The sequence below is a fragment of the Lissotriton helveticus genome, chromosome 3_1, assembly GCF_964261635.1.
Source record: "Lissotriton helveticus chromosome 3_1, aLisHel1.1, whole genome shotgun sequence".
Lineage (NCBI taxonomy): Eukaryota > Metazoa > Chordata > Amphibia > Caudata > Salamandridae > Lissotriton > Lissotriton helveticus.
In genome coordinates, this window is record NC_136061.1 from 766,202,276 (window position 1) to 766,227,463 (window position 25,188).

General features: G+C 46.8%; 1 protein-coding gene across 1 annotated transcript in view; it reads left to right on the plus strand.

Moving 5' to 3' along the window:
* Nucleotides 1-2,001: 2,001 nt before the first annotated feature.
* The window catches only part of NRIP3 (nuclear receptor interacting protein 3), a 246,588-nt gene continuing 223,401 nt past the window's right edge, over nucleotides 2,002-25,188 (plus strand). The window contains exon 1 of the mRNA XM_078682735.1: nucleotides 2,002-2,175. Within this exon, the coding sequence (XP_078538861.1) occupies nucleotides 2,002-2,175 (174 nt within the window). The remainder of the gene's footprint in view (nucleotides 2,176-25,188) is intronic.

Sequence of the window (25,188 nt, forward strand, 5' to 3'; positions counted from 1 at the left end):
GGTAGTAGCAGCAGGCAGGAGGCGGGGCCGGCAGGGGAAGAGTACCAGCTGTTGATGGTCAAGGGAATGCTCGTACTCGCAGTCCCCGGCCGCCGCACCCGCCGAATCCCCGGACACAGAAAACAGGGGCAGAGAGCAGCAAACAGCAAACAGTCCCCCGGTGGAGGAACGGCTCCTCAGGTCTCCCACAGGGTCAAAGTCCCGACCCATCTCGAACAACAAAATAATTCTGATGATAAATGTACCTGCTGCAGAGAGATCAGAGTTTTGTCTAGTGGCAAGTTTGACTCATCTAAGTTAGCTTTGCCATGCAGATCACAGAACGGTATTTTATGTGCATAGCTTAGCGGTTTGCTGCTTTTGTCGCAGAGACCCTTTTGTTTCTGTGCAGTTCATAAGTTGCAATCATAATTCAACCCAGAGCTATGAAGTGTCATCAAACAGCTGCATGAAAGCTATATGGTAAAGGTTAGAAAGTTATGTTTTTTTCAGAGTCTTTCATTATCCTAATGTTCCTAATCTCGCCAAAGAGGGTTTATTTGGGTAGAAATCAATCCTTATTAGTAAAGCCAACCCCTAACCACTATGTGTTACATTCTGAATCCTGAGTGTGTGCTTCTCCAGACCAAGCAGTCTTAAAAAAATACCTACCTGTATGGATGACATGAATCCTACTCCTTGTAGTCCCCTTAGTTGTATGTAACATTTTCTATACACTGATTTACACACCTATGAGTTATTGCCTCTGTGTTTCTGTATGATGTAAAGTGCTCCGACACCCTAGACTGGTATAAGTACACTGATATGAGGCGCTATAAAATAAATGAAATACATGTGAGAGAGGGATCTGTAAAGAGATGAAGGGCACTGTTGGAGTGATAGTGAGAGAATCATTTAAGAGACCCCAACAAAGACTTGAATCCTGGTGCACTCTAAATCACCATTTACTAGTTTTTCAAAGTTAATACAATTGAATGTATAATGGAAAATGTGTTGCAGAATGCACTATTTTTACCCAAAATGTCTTGGGCTGGTGGGGGAATTCCCCAAAGCCTGTTTGTAATTGTCAGCCTCGCGCTCTGCACTCAATTTGCACGGTACAGGGGCTGGTCTAACAGAATTTGCTGGAGTTGCTTCGGTTCCTTGACCCTGAATTAATGGGTTTCTGGATTCATTTTTTTTCTCCAATTCCAGCACTGATCAGTAGACTTTATGCCAGATAGTCTGTGTGCCCGTTTGTGTCCAAGCGTGGGTGGTTGTTCGTGTGTAGTTCGGTGAGTATGATTTTCTGGGGGTCGGTTTGGCTGTAGTCACGATCTTTGGCAGGTATACACATGTATGATCGGTTTCACTTTATGAGAATTCTAGCTACGTGCGTGCAGTTACATATACACAAGTGAACCCTGCTTTTTCAATGTTTGTTATGCATGCCTTCTCTAGTAAAGAGAATTTAACAAGAGTAAATCGCTTCATCGTATCCTGTCATTTTTTCTGTTGTTCGATACTCCCTTGTATCCATGCAGTCGCGTGGGAGGTTTGCACGTGCAACCTAATTTGTTTCTTTTTTTAAATGACAAGTCCGCTTTGTAAGTGTATTTTCCAATTAGTTGCTGTCATTTCAGATGCTGTGTCTGGCTCAGCCAATAAAGAGTTAGCATGATTTTCCCTTTGCATCCAAGTTCTGTCAGAGGCTGTTTATCTACAGCCCCGTGTTACCGGATGACGTCTCCTCCTCCCGCAGCACTGGCTGGGCAGCACTAGTTCTAAAGGGCAGTCACTGGTATCTGCGCGCGCGGCGTGGAGCGCTGAAGGGGCTCGTGCCGAGGGCTGCCACTCGTACTTGCGCGCGAGGCTTGGATCTCGTGAAGGGCTCTGAGCGAGACAGGGCTCGTATCTGTGCGCGCGGCTCGGAGCTCGTGAAGGGGCTCGTGGCGGGGCAAGGCACAAGAATCTGTGCGCGCGGCTCGGAGCTCGTGAAGGGGCTCGTGGCCAGGCACCGAGATGTTCTACTCGGGCATGCTGACGGACTCGGGGAGGAAGGAGGCCGAGATCCGGGAGGCAGCAGCTCTCCGGCAACAGAGGAGGATGAAGCAGTCGGTGCAGTTCATGCACAAGGACTCGGCAGACCTGCTGCCCTTGGACGGGCTGAAGAAACTGGGGACATCAAAGGACACTGTGAGCATCCACTAATTACACCCGTCCCTCGCCCTTACTTTCATCTAAGAAGATCTCATTTTAGAAATGTTGTGACTGGAGACAGTGGGGGGGGGGGGGGGGGAGGGGGTTGGGGTGGGCGAGAAGGGAAGGAAGTGTGTTCAGGGTGCGTGAGCACGCGATGATTATATATACAGAGAGAGAAGATGTAGTAGTAGAATCCTATATGAAAGGCGGAAATAGGTTAAGCCTATCAGATTGCTTAGAACGCTACCACTAGTGTTGTTCATCTGTGTTCTGTGGTACCAAGATAAAGTACATTGAGTCCATGTGATGTTTGATGTTCGTTTCTCGGTGTTTTGGGGGAGATTCTTTAACTTTCATTGCTCTCATGCTGTGGGGCGTTAACAGCTGATAATTACTCTTTCCTTCGTTTTGTCCCCTCCCTCCTGGTTATCATTAGTGGGCGATTTACAACAGCAGCCCTTATCCCTAGAGGGTAGTACAACATGATTATTATACGTTGTAATTATAGTACAGCTGCGTTTACGTTTTTTTTTTTAATATCTTTTTATTTTAATAGATGAAAACATTAAATTACAAAGTCATGTAGTGATAAAAGCATAACAATCAACATTTCTTCCATCAGAAGTCTCCGCTACACCAATTAAAATATCTTTTGTGCAACATTGCCATACTAAAATTCCGAGAGAAACTGATAAATATCACTTACATACAAGACAGAAAATGCTAACATTCTTAAATAGCAGCTTCTTGATTCATTTATCGCCCGCTAAAATATAAATTAGAATAGCACCTGGAAAACCTATGTCCATACAGTTTTCCCCCAAAGTGCTATTGTGCGAAAAACACAGAAGTGGATTATTATCTGAACGTTCAATGTGCCTGCTAGGAGAGAACATTATGATATTGTATCCGTCTTCTATACGTGGCCTTTCATCCCATCTATTATTTTAAAACTTCTTAGAGACAATGAGATTGGAATCGGGCATTTATCAATCATTAACCGCTGCACTGGCGTAACGAAAACTGAGGGGGCCTCCCTGCACGGTACGTAGAGGGGCCCCCCTCCGGGCTCAATCATGAGCTCTCTGGCCAGAGTGCAGTGCCGAGGGGCCTCCTTGGAGCTTGAGGTGTCCCCCCCCCACCGCGTGGGCTGCGGGGCCTGTGTTACGCCCCTGAACCGCTGACAATAAAGAGAACCCTGCCCATATCGCTTACTGATCCGTCTAAGTTGTATAGATTCTTTTTTTTTTATATATATATATAATGTTGTGAAGTGTCGCCATCCATGTTGTCGCCGCAAAGCACTTAAGTTCGAATCTTTTACTTGCTTGGGGAACACCGCATTATCGCGGCAGTTTATTGAAATGCAGCCTAATGAAAGCTGAATACACAAATACATTCTTAAGCATACTAATGTCAGAGTGCTTACACGTGGTTTCATGAAACACCGCTCGATAGCAGGTGGCCCGGGCATAGTTTAAGCGATCCATATTGAAGTATCGGGCTAGACATGTGTTAGAGAGGTGTCGGGCATGGTTTGGGAGTGGTGAGTGAATATTGCACACCAGCCAGAGGCCGGTTTCTCGTCTGGGATCAGCTGCAGTGTTGTCTACCTCTATGGCTGGCCCTCAATAGGGCCTTCCTTGACTAAGGGGTCAATTGCCACCGCATTGGCTGCACACGACCTCTGCTGTGGTCAGTGGGAGGGGGGGTGTAAGGATGAAATCCTAGTTCGCGCCCAAAGTGCCAGTAGACTATTTCTGTATCCCATTTAGAAGTGTCCCTATATTCACATCCCAACACAATAAGGTTATGTTGTTGCACGTCCCTCCAAGACCACTGGTGGATTGTCGAAGGCGTTGTGCAGGGGCGTAGCTTACATATGTGCTGTAGGTGCAGTGGCACCGGGGTCCAGAGGCCTGAAGGACCCATTGAACCCCTGCTTATTTTGCATTTTAGGCATTTCCTCGCTTGCACTCTGGCCCATGACACACTGGCTAGCTACTGGTGTTGTGATGCTGTGTAATACACCCTCATGTCCTCTCTCACCCTTCCATCAAAAGGCTAACCACTACAACGAGTAGCCTGGACAGTAGCAGGAGAGATGTATCTGTTGGACACATTAGCATGCAATCTTTTCTCAACTCTCAAGGCAGCATACACCTTCAGTGGGAGGCCGAGTAACGGGCTGTGCAGATTCACGTGGCGCTGTGTAAAAGGTGAAACAAAATTAAATGTGATCTATAAAGATTGCGTTTTGACTAAATGCTTTTAGGGTTTAGACTATTTTATGAAGCTGATCATATTTTTGTTGCTCTGACCTCTTGAAAATCCATAAAATCTAAACCGTAATCAAGTTAGATCTCACCTCGTTCAGTGTTCCAAAGTGTTGTTCTGGATCCACGAGATGTACGTTCTGGTGGCAGCTCCCTCACCTGATCACAGCGTGTGATTCTGGACACATAGCTTCACCTCGTGCCTCATTTCCCCATACTTTCCAAAACAGAGACGGCCTGGCACTGACTGAACGTGCATATAAAGCGCTGTATAAATAAGTGGGCGCTGCACGGCTTTGAGTGCACTCTGTGATAATCCACGCCGTGGCGCTCATCGGCATAGACTCTCGGGGGTCTAGAAGTGGTAAATTGGAGACACTAATCAACAGCTGAGGCCGAGCCACCTGACACGACCTCATGGAAACGGCTTCATTCCTTCAATTGTTCAGCAAATTGTTCCTTTATCCCTCACCATGGAGAGGACTGGACCCAATTGCTTATCTAGGTTCACAGGGACCCCCAACAGCTGCTCTCTGCCCCTCGGAGCAGAATGGAGAGCCAGCAGTCTTCCACCGCAGAACATGTCACAGGGTCATGCTACTTACGTGTTGTTCGGCAAAGCTCTCTTAGTAGATTCATCCGGGCTTCGTTATTAACATTAGTGCACACAAATGTTCACAAATATCAAATTCATTCAATCAAGGGTTTGTAGAGTGCGGAAAATCCCTCGAGGCGCTGGAGTTGTTAACTGTTCGGTGGTGATCTGTTCACACGAACAGCCAGGGCTTGAGTCCTTTCCCGAACTGCTGGAGGGAAGAGGTGGCCCCGAGTTGCATAACTACTAGATGGATTTCTTTCCCTTCCTTCCAAGGCCAATCCTGCCACCTGTCACTTATGACATCACTTTGGTGCGATGACGTGGAGGCGTCATGATGTCACACAGATATCTAAAGATGGCAGGCTACCCAGACATGTGATAGGGCGCTGCCCAGCTCATGGCGCTGTGGAAATCAATGCCTGACAGGATGAGAGGGGTGGATCAGCTCTTCCCCAGCCTCACACTGCTGCTTCTCTCTCCAGAGACTGGGTCTGCCACAGTGTGATTGTTGGTCTCATAGTTTGTGTCCCTTCAGCCTCCCTGCCTTTTACACGTTTACCTTTGTTACTTCCATCCTGACTTTTACTTCCATAACAAGCATAGGCTTGAACCCATTCCTTCCACTCATGATATTCATCTTTTGACAGTTTCCACCTTGAATATTGTATACATTATAGTTTGGCTAATTAGCAGTCCTTCACTCAAGTCTACTCAGCCACCAACATCACACTTCCGTGTCCAGACGTCACCAATGTATCTATGGCATGCTTTGTCTCCTTGATTTATTATGTGTGCTCGATTTATTATAGTTAGCCTCTGCTCCCCAAACTGCCACTCATGCACCCTTTTACTTTTCTAGTTGCACTTTGTTGTTGGAGTCGTCCTGCTGAGTTTCCACGTACTTCTGAAATGGCAGGCTTCTTGCTATCTTTGTTAACATCTTGGAATATCATAGCGTTATTTTTCACCTATGGTTTCATGTATATATTATATAATTTTGGAAAGCTAAGGAGTGTCAAATTATGTTAGTTCATATTTTGCTGCCCGCCTTAGCATAGGGCGCTATTCCTAAATCCTTGTGTTGAAAAAGGTATAGGGCTATTGGAATTATGAGATTCTATGGTCTCTTCAGTTCCCACATAATTATGGATTTGCTGATTTTGCCTCATAATCTGCTGCATAATTTGCCGATTGTCTCAAAAAATCTTTCTACTTCAAAATAATCATCAATTACTAAACAAAAAGTGCCTCACGTTGTTCTGTGCAGTTGCAGACACCTTGCACGAGTTAATTGATCACCTTTCAATTGCAGATTGTTGTATCCAGAAATTGATAATAATGAAGGGCAACTTTGCCCTGATAGAATGAATAGTTTTAAAAAACACAAAGTAACATAACAATACGGCTACAGATTAAGCCTCATTATTCCACATAATTTGCTTTTTCTTGCTGCATAATTATCTGAACCGTGCTGCAGAATTTGATCTTTCAATGCTGCATAATTTCAGTGCCCCTGACGTTTTCACATGTTTAAGACTAGAATCCATATGTGCATCCACCCTTGTTCCTGTCACTGGCCCCTCTCTATTAGGAACACAATCTGGTCTCTTTTCATCCATGCAAAGCTTCTACAACTAACTCTTTGAGGAGTCCATAATCATAATAGTCAAGAATGTCTTTGATTCTGGCTCTAACTGTCACATGCAGCTCTCCTCGCCATCAGACCGCTCATGTTTAGCAGTGCAATGGCAGCAAAATCATTGGGGTGGCGGAAGTTATATCATTTTATGTTAGGAGAATGGTCATATAATGCGTTTTGAAGCTGGGCACCCATAATGCATTGTTTGCAGATTTCTCATTGATGGCAATCAAGATGTGTGGTGAAGTTATTGTTTGTCTATAAAGTGAAGTTTGGACTGCTCATTGTATTAGGTCTCGGCTATGCAGCGCGCATGCCCTACATAGGCAAAAAGACCTATTGCTATCGCTTTGGCTTTTCAGCCAAACACGTGCACGCGTTCCATAGCCTTCAATGGCAACGCGTACACGTCTGGCGGTTCACTTGCGGTAGTGAGCGCCACCATATGGTAGCAATTATCGCTCCCGCAAGTGAATCGCGCAGCCCCCCTCCTCCCCCTTCTGCCGCGCAAGGCACGCGCGCTTGTTTAAAGGGCCAGCACTGCTCTGCTGCTTTTAGCTAACTACTGTGTCTCCATGACGGTGACTCGAGACACCCGTAATAGCGGATTTATGAAGGCACGATACGGCTGCTTTCTTCACTAAAATATAGTAATTAAAAGTACTCTGTAGTCTTGTGCAGCCTTCGCAAACTGCTTTCGTTTTCACACCAAGAGAGCGCCGCTCGCCCATCTGGGAGAAGAGCTACATTTTAACAGCGGTAAAATAAAAATACTTTTTGCATGGTGCATAACTAAAGACAATTGTGCCTGCAGCCCGTGCGTTTGTCTATATGAGTGATCGTACATGTCTCTGAACTTGCTAAACTTGAAAAACATTGTTATTAATTAAGCACACACTAAATTAACAAACCTCACAGTGTATAATCATATCCTTAATAAATGAAGGTATTTCGTCATGTGTATTCATTTGCACGACCACGTCTTAAGCAGTTAGCATGCATCGACTACACCACTGTGGGTCTTGAGGTAACATAACCGCCTCTTGCTGGATGCACATCCAAACTACCTCACTGTGGGCCTGGAGGACACAGCTCAGGTACTCTTGTTGCGGGCCTCGGAGGCTCACAATAGACTACTTTGTGTGCACCTCGAGGACACACTACCTCGGCAGCTTGTGCTGTGGACCTCTTAGTCGTTTAATCCTTCTCTCAGGTCCTGCAAACTGTCCACCCCATAGTTCGGCGAGCATCCCGAACGCATACTGCAATTTCCTCAATTGCGGGCATTCAAAGCACATAGCCCGGCCCCCCTTGTTGTCGATGTATTCACAACTCCTCCACTATGAGCTTTGAGGATGCAGCCCGGCCCCTCCGTGGAACTCAGAAACTTAATCAGCGGGCACATACCCCAAGAATGGAGGTCCCTCCTGCTGGGGACTACACCACTGGCAGAACTGCAGGCATTACAGTCCACATTCACTGCAGGTCTTGTAAGAGCTCTGCTCAACTATTTTGGAGCAGGCCTCACTGTTTCATAGAGATAGCCAACAATCATTATATTGCAGTTAAGTTCTGCTGCCTATTTAAAATTTTTCCAGACACATCATCAGTTTTGATTTATGATATGCTATGGGTCGCAGCAAAGATGCACGCTCCTCCAAGTACCTTGGGCTGGATGACGATGCGCCCTACATCACTCATTACAAGCCACAGCCTGTCCCTGATTTACGCAGCTTACAAGAATACTTTTCTACCTCTGCTCCAGGATTAAGCCACAAAAAGTGTCAGATTGTCATCAGCCGCTCTACTTTCTGACATGTTCACCCGAACACTATCGAAGACTCTGCTGGAGGGGAGTCACATTCTGCATCCTTTCGGACATCGGACCTCGCCGCACCCGCTCCGCGGGTGCCGCATCGCTTGTGGAGACAGAGGCAGCTAGACGCGCCGAGGGAGCTGGGAACTGTTAGACCCAGGTAGAGGCACGCAACGGGGCTGCGAGCGTTGCAGGGACTCCATCTCCCAGGAGTCCCTGCCTGACCGCCACCCATCTTCCGGTCCGCTCTCCCTGTTACTCCGCCCGCTGCCCACCTGAGGGTTCTTGCACTCACAGCGTGCCCCTAATCTGTGGGAACACTATCGAAGACTCTGCTGGAGGGGAGTCACATTCTGCTTCCTTTCGGACATCGGACCTCGCCGCACCCACTCCGCGGGTGCTGCATCGCTTGTGGAGACAGAGGCAGCTAGACGCGCCGAGGGAGCTGGGAACTGTTAGACCCAGGTAGAGGCACGCAACGGGGCTGCGAGCGTTGCAGGGACTCCATCTCCCAGGAGTCCCTGCCTGACCGCCACCCATCTTCCGGTCCGCTCTCCCTGTTGCTCCGCCCGCTGCCCACCTGAGGGTTCTTAAACTCACAGCGTGCCCCTAATCTGTGGGAACACTATCGAAGACTCTGCTGGAGGGGAGTCACATTCTGCATCCTTTCGGACATCGGACCTCGCCGCACCCGCTCCGCGGGTGCCGCATCGCTTGTGGAGACAGAGGCAGCTAGACGCGCCGAGGGAGCTGGGAACTGTTAGACCCAGGTAGAGGCACGCAACGGGGCTGCGAGCGTTGCCTGACCGCCACCCATCTTCCGGTCCGCTCTCCCTGTTGCTCCGCCCACAGCCCGTTACCACTCTTATATCTTGGTCATTGTGTCCCGCAGCGCGGGACTCATGCGCGGGACTCAGCTCGGGGCTAAGACCGGGCAAAGAGCGGGCCGTTTGAGGCCGTTAGAGAACGGAAGAGACCGGACCGGGCCTCTCCTTTTGGTTCTATCTATTTGCTTCTTAACTTTTGCCTTTTGTTTCCTACTAATCCCTGTTAATTTTCTATGTATAGACATTATGTCTGTGCGTGAGATTAGAAACAGGGCAGCTAAAGGTAGGAAGATGAACGGGACTCTTGATGATTTCATCACTAGAACTAATACTGCCATTGATGTAGAAATTAACAAAATGCAGCAAAGAGTCTCTATGGACCTTGATGCAGCCAGAAGAATATCGCTGGAATTGTCCTTAGCGAGGAAGTCATCCCTAGGCCACCTTGCATTAGCTAAAACTCCCGATCGTAGGACAGGTATTGCTCCCGCCCTGACGCAAGCAGTTGTCCACCGGATTCCTGTCTCTCCACCCCCTGCCCGATGGGGGGGGCCATCACTTTCTCCGCCCCTCGAATGCTCGTCCACCTTGGGAGTGTTGGAGCTGGTAAAGGGATATTTTATTGACATAACTTTTGATCCTAAGGGAGAGGGAGGCAAGAATCTTTCTCCACCTAAAGAAGTGGCTGTTTCGAAACGTAAGCGCCAAACTACATCTGCCTTTTCTAATAAGAAGGCGAAGGTTGCAAAGGCCCAGATTCTTACAAATGTTAACCCTATTGTAGGAGGGGCGCCCACTATATCCTCCCACTTCCCTCCCCAATCCCTACCACCTGTGGCCCCCAACAGTACAACCAGTGCAGAAACTAGTCAGATGGGTTCAGAGGGGGTGCAGGATCTAGTTATTGATGGTGAGAACGAAGGGGTCCCTGTGTGTGTGATAGGGGGAGGGATGTGGAATTTTTAACGATTGTCTGGGAAACGCTAAAGAAACTTCTAGCACCTCTGGAAGTCAGGTTTACGTGTATAGAAAATCAACTGCTTGAGACAGAAAAAAGTATTTTAAATTTAGCTACTCTTACTATAACTGATCACAAACTGAGCAGTATACCTGACCCAGTCCACCCCATATTACCATCCACAGTCCATATACCCTTGATCCCTGTAACCAAACCCATCCCTAAACCCCGCTCTAAGGCAACCATAAGTAATAATACTAATGGCATAAAGCAGTCACCCAAGCAACCACTTGCCCAAACAGTTCCAGCTACAAAGCCCATACCACCTACAAGGGCAAAACAACAAAAGTCCTACTACCCAAAGATGCAGGGGGGAAACTATAAGGAAAAGCATTGTGGGGGTTATGCCGAGCTCCCCCCAGATGTTAGACCTTATGTGGTGGTGCTGACAGGCGTCCCAGAAATTGCATACCATCAGCAGGATGACTATGGGTCACTAAGAAACAAGGTAACACACTGGCTTAATGAAAATAGGCCGTTACCTGCTCACCTGAGAAGTAAAATTCTCATGGTTCGGAGGGTACCATGGGTAGGCTCCTCTCTCAAATCAATCCCAGGTGACTGTATAATTGTTTCCTTTGATGACCCCAATACAGCACATCACATATGCACATGGAATGATCATGGGGGGAATTCGACCATAGTAGCAAGATCCCTAACGTATTTCTATCCTCCGCCTTTACGCCCCAAAAATGGGGGGAATTGGCCATTATGCAGTAGACTGCTGGCAGGGTACACAAGGGAGATGGGATGGGGCACCTACCCACAATAGATTTGGCTGCCTTGAAGATATCGATTGACTCATTAATAATGCGCCTTGCACAGTCTTTCATGAGGACTTGTCCCTACCTCTCCAGCATCTTACTGCTGTGCATTCTCGAGGTATTCACCACAACCATAATGCACCGGAAAACAGGGTTTTGTCCACAGAGGATAGACCACCCGAATTCCGATCAGCGGACACAATCCTTGAGCGCATTATCAGTAACAAATCAAGGCAGGAGGTCCTTTCTCATGACAACGTCAAGTGTAATTGCCTTCCCGGGGAGTTGCCTGTAACAGGCTGCCCACAGCTAGAGGGACCCCTTCCCCTAGAACCATCTTCATCCGAACTGGCTAACAGTTGTATTCCATCACCGCTGTTGACCGAGGGCGGAGAGCTATTCTGTTCCCCGGCAGCAGAGCTGGTAACGGAGATTGTTGTAACAACTATGGTTGATTCCTCCACTGCTGTCCCTATCACCACTCCTAGTATTGTTTTGGCCAACCCAGTAAATGACCATGTGCATGGCCTAAATAGGGTTCCAAGGGAGGGCTTTAAGGTACTCAGTTGGAATATAGCAGGCCTTGCCCGGAATATAGACATACCCGACTGGAATTTCTTTATTGAACAATTCGGGTTGTGCCTATTCCAGGAAACCTGGTGTTTGGAACCATGTCATAAGGTGGGGTTTACCACTTATTTTGTTTCTGCAACACAATCGCAAGCAGGGAAAGGCCGTCCTTCAGGCGGTCTTCTCATTTGGGCAAATATCTCGCTAGGCCTCACTATTAGACACATAGTTAAGGAGTCACCGGATCTACAGAGAATCTCTGTTAGAATGCCACAGGGGGGGAGTAGCCTCGAAGTTTTTAACATCTACGTCAGGGGGGCAAAGGGTGGAAAATCAACATTGTCCACTACGGGTATTGAGGAGGGCCTTAGTTCCTGTGCGCCCGATGCTTAGTGATACTTGCAGGGGATTTTAACTGCACATTTGAACCTCTGGCTACCGAAGATATATTGGGCACTTGGGAGGATTATGCCAGAAGAGGTATCCCATCTCTCTCGTTGGCCCCTATCAGAAGCTGGTCTCAAAATGCTATTGATCTTAATGTACTCTGCCTGGAACATGGCCTTAGGGCCACCAATGGTAGAACTAAGTCAGACCAGCTAGGAGCTCATACGTACAATAGAGTGGGTCCTCCCTCGCGGATTGACTTCATACTGTTGAACTATAGACTCTGGGCACACCTAACCGATATGGAAGTTATGCAGTCCCCCGTTAGTGACCACAATCCTCTACTCCTGTCCCTGTCTTCCCTCGTGGAGGGTGCTCCATCTGCCCTAACTTCTCACGTCTGGAAAACAACTAACGAAGTAATCCCTTCTAACTGTGCCAGACGGTTAAAATGGAACACCTTTGTGGCAAATGATGCCAAGATCTGGGAGGCCAAAACTATAATGACTAACATTGCAACGTGGTTAGACTCACTAGGACCCATTGATTGTGACCTTGAAGTTCCTAATCTATTCTTTGATGCGACTACCGCGCTGGGAGAACTTTTTGTGGCTCACCCCTCAGGCTCAAGGCGCAGCACGAATGGTAGACCAACGCGTAATATGGGTTGGTATTCGCACGACTGTAGCGTTGCCAAAAAAGAATTGATTAGGGTGGTAAAAGCGAAGGACGGGGCTCAGATTAGCTGTGCTAGGCGCCACTATTGAAAGACCTTGGCAAGGCTAAGGCTGAACACGAGAACCAGTTTTGGCAGGATTTACTGGCAGCCAGCCTTAGGAAAGATTCTAAATGCTTTTGGGACGTAATAAGAAGAAAGGACAAACCTACGGACTCGCTCATAACGTGCAATATAACTGAGGGAGCCTGGTTCAATCACTTTTCTAAGCTTTATGAAGCGAGTGAGCCCTATGTCCCGAATGAGGTGGGCCAGCACGCCCCGGGTAAATCGAAGCCCAAGGAGGATTCCCAATTCACATGTAAAGAAGTAGAGTGGGCAATTAAGCGCCAGGTCCCAAATAAAGCAGCGGGCCCGGATGGCCTTCCAGGGGATTTACTCCGTGTTAACCTGGCCGAGTGGGGGAGACTTATTGCTTCCGTTATGAATGCTGGTTTGGCTGGTGCGGCCTTACCGGATTCTTGGAGGGGAGCTGAAGTCGTCCCTGTCTTTAAGAAAGGAGACAGGGACGACCCTGCTAACTATCGCCCCATAAGCCTCCTCAATAGTTCCCAGAAGGTGGCAGGCAAGGTTGTCTTAGGAAGAGTCACGCAGTGGATTGAAGAGAACAATGTTTTGTCAGACTTCCAAGCAGGCTTTAGAACTGGCACAGGGACAATCGAGCAAGCACTCCGCTTGCTGATGCTCTATTGGAAAGTGGTTGTACTGGGCAAAGGCAGCCTATACCTGGCATTTATAGACCTCAGGACTGCCTTTGACCTGGTCCCACGAGAGCAGCTCTGGAGTGTCCTCGACACATAGGGCATCCCCCCTTACCTACTAGATATGCTGATAAAATTCCACGTAGACAACTTTGCCCAGATCAGGTGGGGAGCACACGGACAAAAGACATCACGTATTCCTGTAAATAAAGGTGTCCGCCAGGGTTGTGTGTTGGCCCCCACACTGTTCTCATTATATATCAACGGTGTGGTGGAGCATCTGCTACAAAATCCAGCGGATGCCCCCTCCCTGGCAGGAAAGAAAACACCTACCCTCTTATTTGCAGATGACACTCTCCTGATCTCTAAGACACCAGTGGGCCTACAGAGTCTATTAAACAGCTTTAAAACCTTTTGTGACTCAAGAGGTCTGGTCATAAACACGGGGAAGACGAAGTTCCTGGTTTTAAATCCCCCAAGGAAATTAGTCAAACCACCTATACTTGATCTAGTTCCACTGGAGAGGGTCAGGGAGTTTGACTATCTCGGCATCCGTATCTGCCACTCCATGAGTTGGAAACCCCACCTCCAAAAGATGTTGCTGTCCCATAAGAGAGTGACAGGTGCCCTTCTCAAGAAACATCGTGGCTCCTCGCAGAAAACAATCGCACCGGCACTGGATATTTACAGGGCTCGGGGTGTTAGTGCAGCACTCTATGGTGCAGAATTATGGGGTGTGCAGAACGCGGACCACCTGGCCCGCTCCGAAAACAATTTCCTCAAAGATTTAATGGCCCTCCCTTATAATACTCCAACTATCCCCCTTTTACTGGATATGGGCATTTGTCCTATTACTGATCAAGCGAGGTTGCGTCCGCTCCTCCTATGGGCCCGTATCTGGAGAGTCCCTGAATTGTCCAGCTATGCAGATGGCTTAAAAGAGATTCTTGCATCGCCTGGCTGGGCGAAGATTTAGTGGCTAAGGGAAGTCAAACATCTTTTAATTAATTTGGGTCTTGAGGATGACTGGGACAACAGATCTGCTCCGCCAAAGATAACACTAAAAAAGTTATTCTGGTCTTGGGTGTCTGAGGGTAGAAAAATGGATGCTAACCTGTGTAGGTCATCGACTGAATTTCTCTTGGTAAAAGCTGTGCCCCTACGAGAGCTATATTTGGACTCCATCACAGTTTCTTGGAATAGGGCCCTCTATTTTAAATTCAGGGTAGGTGTGCTTCCAGTGGGAACTGTGACTGCTAACTGGAAGGTTCCGGCCCAGACCTCGCCCTATTGTCCTTGTTGTTCACACAGATTAGAGACTGTTCCCCATCTGCTGTTTGAATGTGTGGCCTATGCAGCACCTCGTAGCAGATGGTTGAAGCCACTCTGTAGAGCACTTGGGACTAGGTCACACCGGGAGGCCTTAGGAATTCTTAAAATGGACCCTCGCCCCCTGTTCGCTATTGCAATGGCCAAGTTTTTAGGCTGGGCATGGCGCATTAGACTTAATAGACTTTCTCATCTTGTCTGAGTCCATTTTATATTGCTGTACTGTTTTACTGAGTCATATGCATAGAGTGTTCCATAGAGCTATGTATTTTATACTGTTCACTTTTTTAACTGTTTTAATGTCTATGTAATGCTTTTAAGATATCAAATGAAATCGAAATAAAGCTATAAAAACAAACAAAACATTAGAATCTACCCGTACAGGATATTTTTGACTGTGCATGGCACCATGTCAGACGAAAAACTAGCACCAACAGGAACGTGGAATTTTGAGGCAAAACCAAGGTACTGGCTTAAGTCACTGAGGCAGAATACGCTGAACGCATTTGTAATGCAATAAGTATCGCATTTGCGAGAGTTTAAGCTATTGTAAATGAAAATGCCTTTTATTTATTGGTTTTTAAAACAGCACATTACTAAAAGGCATTGTCATTTACGATGCCAATAGCTCAAACTCTTGTAAATGCGAGACCTATTGCATTGCAAATGCTTGTTTTAGTGATGCGATAGCACATACCTTTTGACCGATGACATTACAGGATTTGGCATTCTATGACATCAGCTCAGGTCCTGGCTCATGTATTTTTTTTTCAAATATCTTTACTGGAAAATCTGATGCTGCCCCAAGTCATTACATTGTGACTGATAAAAGGTAGAAAGTATATATTACCAAAACAAGCGAAAAGGGGTCGCAGGCTGCTTCACACACACAGCACGCATGCAGCAGTGCAGAAAAGACCCAGACGACGTAGTATGTTTTGTAGAGATTTACTGTATGACTTAGGCAGCCCCCAAGTTCGTGCGAAGCCTAGATGCATCACAAAACAAAAGAGGTCACCCGTTCTTCGGATCCACTGTCCAGTGGTAAGTATCTTGGAAAGGCTTATCCTCGTCAGGCATCCCTCAAGTAAACAGAATAAACAAAACAGTCACTTAGGTTTGGTGGTTAAGAGCTGCAAACTACCTTCGACCTGCAAAGCTTCAGAGCGGAAGTGACATCACTGTCCGGCGTACTACTTTTATTGTGTACTATTGAGCAAAATAACTATTATATGGACAGGCCCAGTATATGGTAGTAATAGGTCTAGTCACTGTTTGTGTGGCCTGGAATAAGGACCCACTAGGTACTTTTAAAAGACACCTCACACACCAACTTGGTTGGTGTCATGCTTCATCATCGGGGTCCCAACCAGGCGGCCGAGTGCCACCTGGTTGTGCTACGACGCCTGATTACAGCGGAGCGGGTGTTGGTGCAACAGTGTGATGTTAATGTTAATTAAAAAATACCTCTGGGAATCCTTGCCTTTGTATTTTAATTTTGGCAGCCCGGGGTATCGATTAAAATATGTGTAGTGCAACTCCTAAAGGAGTAATGATCCTCTGGATTGTCTATGTGCAGCGGTCTACATGTTTCAGCCCCCTTTGTACTTCCTGGGGCTTTCTTCAGGACCAAAGTGGTGAAAAAAGTGAGTGGCAAAGTGGGTAATGCCACGTGAAGATAAAAATAGTGATATCCCTACACACACGCTAAGGTGTGTGGAAAAGAAATAAATAGCAGCCGGGACCGCGAGGGGATACAGGTAGGTTTCCAGACAGGCCACCTCAATTCCAAATCGGAAACAGGGAGTGCCTCCCCTCTGAGCCCCGATCTCTGAAAATAACCTGGTATTATTGATTTTTTGCTACTCTGGAGTACCAGTGAGTACGCCATTGCTATTTATTTCTTTTCCACACACCTTAGCGCGTGTGTAGGGATATCACTATTTTTATCTTCACGTGGCATTACCCACTTTGCCACTCACTTTTTTCACCACTTCGATACCCTGGGCCGCCAAAATTAAAATACAAAGGCAAGGATTCCCAGAGGTATTTTTTAATTACCATTAACATCACACTGTTGCACCAACACCCGCTCCGCTGTAATCAGGCGTCGTAGCACAACCAGGTGGCACTCGGCCGCCTGGTTGGGACCCCGATGATGAAGCATAACACCAACCAGGTTGGTGTGTGAGGGCATGGGCGTCAGCAAGGGAGGGCAAGGGGGGGCACTTGCCCCCCCTGGAACACCGGTCCGTCACTATTGACAGCCCCCACAGTGGTGTTTGTCTGCAGGGCCGTCAATTTTAAAAGCGTGAGAAAGCGCTTGCAATGACGGTCCTGCTGATGGGCAAGAGAGAAGGTCCGAGCCTGGCTGCTCCCACAGCTTGAAGCAGAGGCACAGCTAGAGTCAAATTTCGGGGGGGGGGGCACATTTTTCAAGCTAAGGAAGAGTGGAGCTGCAGCCAGGGGCCCTAGGAAGGGGTGAAAACCATCAAAGCCCCATTAACGCCAGCACCGAATTACACAATTCGCCCAGAGATGCAATGGGTGTGTCTGCCTGTTTTTTGCGAGATCAATTTGAAAGTCCTTCTGTGCACTCGTGATTTATTCGTACTCAAGCTATATTCCTTTCTTTTGTTGGTGCTACTACATCCTGGTACCTACTCTTTAGGTGCCCTTTCGTATACCCTATTGTGTGTGGTGCAGACACTTCTGTTCCGATGGATGTGTGCACTTTTCAGCGAACATTAAAGTTTCATCAATTTCTTTTCCATGGTAATAATCAGTTTTAATTCATATTTTGGTTTCCATTGTTAACTGTTGTTATACGTTTTTTAATATATCCATTATTTCTCAAATAAAATAAAATAATGGATATATTAAAAAACAGTTAACAATGGAAACCAAAATATGAATTAAAATATTTTGTTGATAACTGAAAAAGAGTTAAAACTGAACAGAAGTGTCTGCACCACACACGATATGCCTGTTTTTTTTGCACCATAAGCACTAGTATTACAGAAGGGTCTGCATATGAGATGGATTAAAGGGTTTACGCCTTGAGCTCCAAAGGGGCCGTCCCTCATGATCATTGCAGTATCGAGTGTAGCCCCTGGACCACTGTCTGTACTCACTGCCGCCTGACATGATTCCCGAAGGGAAAGCTGTCCCACAGAGACAACTTTTCTTTTCTGAATCATGTACCAACTGCAGCTCAGTGTTGGTATCAGATCAACGGTTTGCGACTGCCATTGCGTTTGAAAACCATTGATATGTCATTGTAAATTGCAATTTGAAGATAGCACCCTTTCCACTGCCCCTCCAAATTCCAATATGAAGTAAGATGCAGAACCCTTTTGTCAATCATGAAGGTTATACACAACTCTAAAAAGGGGTTTTGCAGTAGCAACCACTGTGATGCTGCAAATTGTAAGCTTTATCCATCCTTTTGTATTTGAGGGCCCTAGTTATTTAGATAAAGCAGGATGTGCAGTGAAAGGAATGACGCTACAAATGAGTAGTGCCTTTAATGCTCTGGAAATGCTAGGATCTCCAATCTACCTCTTCACCTCTCTCTCTACCTCTCTCTCTCTCTACCTCTCTCTCTACGTCTCTCTCTCTATGTCTCTCTTTACCTCTACCTCTCTCTCTACACCTCTCTACACCTCTCCACCTCTCTCTCTCTCTCTCTCTCTCTCTCTCTCTCTCTCTTTCTCTCTCTCCCTCTCTCTCTACCTCTCTCTCTCTATCTCTACCTCTCTCTCTACCTCTCTCTCTCTACCTCTCTCTCTACCTCTCCCCCTCTCTCTCTCTCTCTACCTCTCTCTCTACCTCTCTCTCTACCTCTTTCTCTACCTCTCTCTCTCTACCTCTCTCCACCTCTCTCTCTCCACCCCTCTCTCTCTCTCTACCTCTCTACCACTACCTCTCTACCTCTACCTCTCCTTCTTCCTCTCTCTCTCTACCTCTCTCTCTACCTCTCTACCTCTCTCTCTCTCTACCTCTCTCTACCTCTCTCTCTACGTCCCTCTCTCTGTCTCTCTTTACCTCTACCTCTACCTACCTCTCTACACCTCTCTACCTCTCGCTATCTCTCTCTCTCTCTACCTCTGTCTCTCTCTACCTCTCTCTCTCTACCTCTACCTCTCTCTCTCTACCTCTCTCTCTCTACCTCTCTCTCTCTACCTCACTCTCTACCTCACTCTCTCCTCCTCTCCCTCTTCCTCTCCCTCTCTACCTCTCTCTCTCTACCTCTCTCTACCTCTCTCTCTACCTCTCTCTCTCTCTCCCTCTCTACCTCTCCCTCTACCACTCTCTACCTCTCTACCTCTACCTCTACCTCTACCTCGCTCCCTCTCCCCCTCTACCTCTCTCTCTCTCCCTACCTCTACCTCTACCTCTCTACCTCTCTCTACCTCTCTCTCTACCTCTAGTACTCTACCTCTCTCTCTCTCTACCTCTCTCTCTCTCTACCACTCTCTCTCTCTCTCGCTCTACCTGTACGCCTCTCTCTACCTCTCTCTCTCTCTATTGCTCTCTCTCTCTCTCTCTCTCTCTCTACCTCTCTCTCTCTCTACCCCTATTTCTCTCTCTCTCTCTCTCTCTCTCTACCTCTACCTCTCTATCTCTCTCCCTACCTCTACCTCTCTCTCTCTCTCTCTCTACCTCTCTCTCTACCTCTCTCTACCTCTCACTCTACCCCTCTCTACCTCTCTCTCTACCTCTCTCTCTACTTCTCTCTCTTCCTCTCTCTCTCTACCTCTCTCTCTCTACCTCTCTCTCTACCTCTTTATCTATTTACCTTTCTCACCCTCTCTACCTCTCCCACTCTCTCTCTACCTCTACCTCTCTACCTCTACCTCTACCTCTCTACCTCTCTCTCTCTCTCTACCTCTCTCTCTCTACCTCTCCCTCTATCTCTATACCTCTCTCTCTACCTTTACACCTCTACCTCTCTCTCTACCTCTCTCTCTCTCCCTACCTCTACCTCTTTCTACCTCTCTACCTCTCTCTCTCTACCTCTCTCTCTACTTCTCTCTACCTCTGTCTCTCTACCTCTCTACACCTCTCTCTCTACCTCTCTCTACCTCTCTACACCTGTCTACCTCTCAACCAGTTGAATTCCGGGAAGCCCAAACGATCAGTATTTCAAATCTGCACATGAAACGTGGGTAGGATGAGCCGTGCAGCTCAGGAAGGGATGTTCTTTTTACATCATTTGTATTTAATAGAATTGGGAAGCAGGAGAGCAGTCTCACAGTTGAGATAGGGATTCACATACACTGGTGACAGCTTTTGAATTGGCTTTAAAACCATTCAAAGATGGCTGCAGCATCTACGTGGGATGTGGTGGACTAAGTGGCAGCCGGAGCCATATAGCACTGCTTGTCATTTTTTAAAAAAAACAGCATTGACATAGCCAATAGGTCTCCCCTTTGGGACCTTATAAGTGTTTAGTTGTCTAGTACAATATCCTTGGTGCAACAACTTCAAGTGTTGCATGGCTAAACACTTATAAGGTCCCAAAGGCGAGACCTATTGGCTATGCCAATGCTTGTTTGTTTTTTCCTCTGTTTCATTCTGGTTGCCAGGTAATCTGCTGTGAAGCCTCACATGATTTTTCTCCACCCCATGGGTTTCTTTGTTTATTTAAGCTCTTTGTCTTATTAGATTTTTTTATTTGTTTATTTAATACTTGTGCTCAATCATGTCGGAGGATGGTGATGAAGTAAAAATGTTGCCCCCCCCCTGGAAAAATTTCTGCGGACGCCCATGTGTGAGGGGTCTTTTAAAAGTACCTAGTGGGTCCTTATTCCAGGCCACACAAACAGTGACTAGACCTATTACTACCATATACTGGGCCTGTCCATATTGTTTACACATATTACGCTTCTGGGGACCTGGACGCGCCCTTGTTACCCTTGCTCTCTCATTGATTCAACAAAATAACTATTAGGCAGCTGTGTGTGGGTCCCGCAAGGCCACACCCCCTGGTAGTGCACCACCACTCTACTAAGACAGGGCTCCCCACTAATCCCTGAACATTTGCTCAGTCTTACGGACCCTGGGAACGGTGTGTAAAGTCCAGAGAGTTCTGCACCGGTTCTTCCTGACATCACTGTTTTGTCCCGATTGAGCTTCCTTCAGCTCCTGTCTCCAATCTCTCTTCTTTCTCTCTCCGGGCATGGTCCGTTTGTCTTCCACATCTCTTTCTTATCGATCTTCATTTCACTTCTGTTACTTTCTTGATCGCCTCAGCAGCCGTTTTGAAAATTCCCCGGGCATTGCTTATGAAGTCTTTGCAGTGTTGATGTAGATTCTGTTCGAATATATGATGTTACCACGAATACAAGTTCCACGCATGGCAATACCACGCGAATTTTAGTTCGCAAGTGGCTTTACCACGCTGGAATTTGCAACGAAGGATTATACCACGCATTTTAACCTTCGTTTAAACACAAATAATAAAGAATATTTTCTTACCTGACACCTTCCCGTCTTTCACGAGCAGCCCGTACTTCCATCCACCATCGAAACAAGCGTCAAAACACGTCTGCCAAAATTAAAAAAGGACTACTATTTTGACGTAACGGCACGTCTTTGGGGGAGGCACTTTCCTTTTACCTCGGTGGTACTGAAGTGCGTTTTTTTTAAATTTAATTAACCCGCTCCTTTGTTTATTTTTGGGGGGGAGACCCCCCCAGGCCCCCCCAGCCCCTCCCCCAGCCGACCCCCGCCAACCCCCCAATCCCACGCTGAACGACTGGAAGGAATTCCACGCCTCCCCCTAGCCAGAACGTATATGCGTGGTAAAGACTGTCGTTGAAGGCATACGCGTGGAAAAGACGTTTGCGAGGTAAGTGCCTCGTAGTAAACGTCACGCGTAGAAAAACCTTCGTTGAAAATGATGTTTCCCATTCTGTTCCTCATATGCCTCACTTCCGGGTTGTGGTGGTGCCTGACTTCGAGGTGTTCCTGGAGACTGAGCATACTCTTCCTGTATCAATTCCCACCGCTGTTTTATTCCATTATATCATCAACCCTTTCATCCGACGAGATAGAAACCCATTGCTCCTTCTTAAGAGCAAGGTAGAATGTCCTGTGTTCAGATATTGGTCTGTGCCTTCATGTATACCTGACGTAAAAAATAACTTTCTTCCACTAATCCCTACCTCTCTCACAGTCGTTGTGATTAAAACACCCCGGTGTCAATATATCCTTCTCTTGCTCAGAGTTTCTCTCACATCAACAACACCCTCTCATCTCTCACAGACCACAAATCTAGGAGTTTATGAATCAATCTCTGTGCACTTGATTCTTTTTCTGAATCTTTTCTGTGTGCCTCCATCCTTTCACCCCACTCTTTCTGCGTGTCGTTTGATACATGTGCAGTCAGGTGAATCTTGCATGTTACATCCCTTCTCTTATTGCCTTGTGGGCTGAGGAGACTCGTTATTACTCCCACTGCTTCTTTTGTATTTCTTTGTCTTTCCCAAGCTGCCTGGTGGGTCATGCAGAATGGACTTTGGCATCTTGTATGTAGAGCATTACTCTTGTAGAGATAATTTCATTCAGTATTGCCTAGCAATGTAACAGGCACAATGTGAGTCGAGAACAACCCTTCTCAGAGAGCTATAATTAAACATCTGTGGTGAAACAGACTCCATGAGGTAAGGCAGAGGCGTGATCAGAAGGTCGCGTTCCTTTGAGGCACACGGTGTATTTTCAGCTCTGCTCTTCTTGCTTTCTTTATCGTTCTGTCGCATCATCCATGCATTTTTCTCTGCGATGGCTTAGATGAGAGGGTCAATAAAGACGAAAAAGGTTCCCCCTATTTTAATTTCAGGTCCAAGAGGAGGGGGAAAGAAACAAGCAAAAACTGAAGGAAACCCTCTAGCTGACCTATATTTCTTTTAAGTATAGCCAATGGCTTAAAATCCCCCCACAAGATGAGAGGGTGCCTGCATTTGTCACCGTGATATCGCACTTGCACCTCAACTAATTATAAACTTATGACTGTACCAAGTGTCTGTGATTCAAAGGGCCTCCTGCACCTGCTCCTACTGTTGCAGCGAACATTTAAAGCGTGAGAATTTACAATGTTGGAAAATACCAAATAAAAAGTTGGCAGAATATGGTGAAGTTGTGCACTGCTGCAGGCAACACAAGTTGAGAGCTTAGAGAGAAATGAGATACCTGATTACAATTGGCATGATTTACATTTTGACTGATAGCTTGATATGGATATCCCGTCTACCTTATTAAAAGGGCATTATGTCATAATGCACATGACCAGACCTCTGTGCCTGCTCGATACATTTTTCAGAGCGTCTCTGCAGCTCCTCCAGTGTGAACAAGGAGGCTCCAGCAGTTCAGCAATGGTGGCTGAGAGGGGGGTTCCTTTGTACAGGGATGACACCATTATGCAAACTGCGAGGGGTTCTTCCTTTGTACAGGGATGACAACATTATACAAACTGTTGGGGGTGTTGTTTCTGCAGGGATACCACCATGAAGCACAATCCAAAAACAAACAGCACTCATGTAAATAAGAAGACAGTGCTACTTATGCAACAAAGAAAAAATATGGCAGACCAACAATTATAAGCACATGGGACTAAGAAAAATTAGCGGAACATATATAAACCTATACAATTACAGCTGAATGTTATGTTATATTATGTGACTTTTTAGAGCGCGGCTAATCACCCATTAAGTTATAGAGGTGCTGAGTAGGACAGGCCTGGGGTAGGAGGAGATCATGCCTTTTTCACCTGGTAGAGCCATGTTTTGAGGTTCCTTCAGAAGTCCCTGAGGGAGGGGGAGATTCTGAAGTGTTTCAGGAGGTCGTTCCAGAGTGAGTAGCTTGAATTTACATCTTTGCTGAACTGGGAGCCAGTTGAGATTGTTGACATGTGGAGAGATGCAGTTATTTTGTGGGATGTTCGGGATGAGTCTGGCAGCGGCGTTCTGGGTGATTTGGAGTCAGTGTAGGACATGGGATTCCAACATAGAGGGCATTTCCGTTATGAAGTCTACTTGTGATAAGAGCCTGGGTGACAGTTCGCCTGGTGTTTAGTGGGATCCACTTGAAAGTCTTGCATAACATTTGCAGGATGTGGAAGCATAGTGAGGAGACAATGTTGATCTGTCTGCTCATGGGGAGGTTGCTGTCCAGGATGATCCAGAGTTTCTTGGCATGGTCTATAAGGGTGTGTAGGGGGACATGTTCAGAGGTCCACCAAGAGGCATCCAAGTTGAGTGGTTGTTGCTGAAGATTTGGGCTTAGGTTGTGTCTGTGTTAAGCTGGAGGCAGTTGTTTCTCATCCAAGCAGCGACGTTGCTCATGCAGTTGATGAAGTTTGCTTTGGCAGTGCTGGTTGAGTCAGTAATGTAGAGGATGAGCTGTTTGTCATTGGCGTAGGATACTATCTTGATGCCGTGAGGTCTGACAATGTCAGTGAGGGGCGTCATGTAGACATTGAAGAGTGTTGGGCTGAGTGATGATCCTTGAGAGACTCAGCAAATGAGTTTACTTGAGTTCTGAGGCGCAGGAGGGAACTATAACTCATTGAGTTCTTTGTGAGGAAGGAGGATACCCATCTGAGTGCCGGTCTGCAGGTACTCAAGTGCTGAAGCTTTCTGATGAGTGACTTGTGGGAGACTGTCTCGAAAGCTTCAGAGAGATTGAGGAGGATAAGTGTGGCCATTTCTCCTCGGTCGAGGATGACTCTGATGTCTTTGGTGGACGCAATGAGGGCCGTGTCTGTGCTGTAGTTGGTGCGAAAGCCTGATTGATAGCTGTCTAGGAGTTGATGGAGTTCTAAGTGGTCTGTGAGTTGGGTATTGAAAGCTTTCTCATTGACTTTAGCTGGAAAGGGCAGGAGCGAGATAGGTCTGTAGCTGCTGAAGGTGTTGGGGTCCGCTGTTGGTTTTTTCAGTAGGGTGCTGACTTCTGCATTTTTCCTGCAAGAGGGGAAGGTGGCAGTGGTATAGGAGGTGTTGATGACAGCAGTGAGAGTGGGGGAGATGATGGCTCTTCATAGTTTGTACATGAAGTGAAGGCATGGGTTTTAGGGGGCTTCTGAGTGGATAGTATTCATTGGGGCTGTAGTTTCTTAATTCAATAGGGGCTTAGCTGCTTTTTGGCCATAAAGTAGGTCTCCAGCTTTTCGGTGGAGTTCGTATCGGTATGCTGTGGGTCGAATATGTTGTAGATCTTGGCAATTTCCTGTTCAAAGAAGTTTGAGAGGTCGTTGCAGAGTGCTTGGGATAGGATGATGTCATTGTTGGCAGCTGCCGGATTGGAGAACTTCTTGTTGATGGTGAAGAGTTCTTTGCCATTGT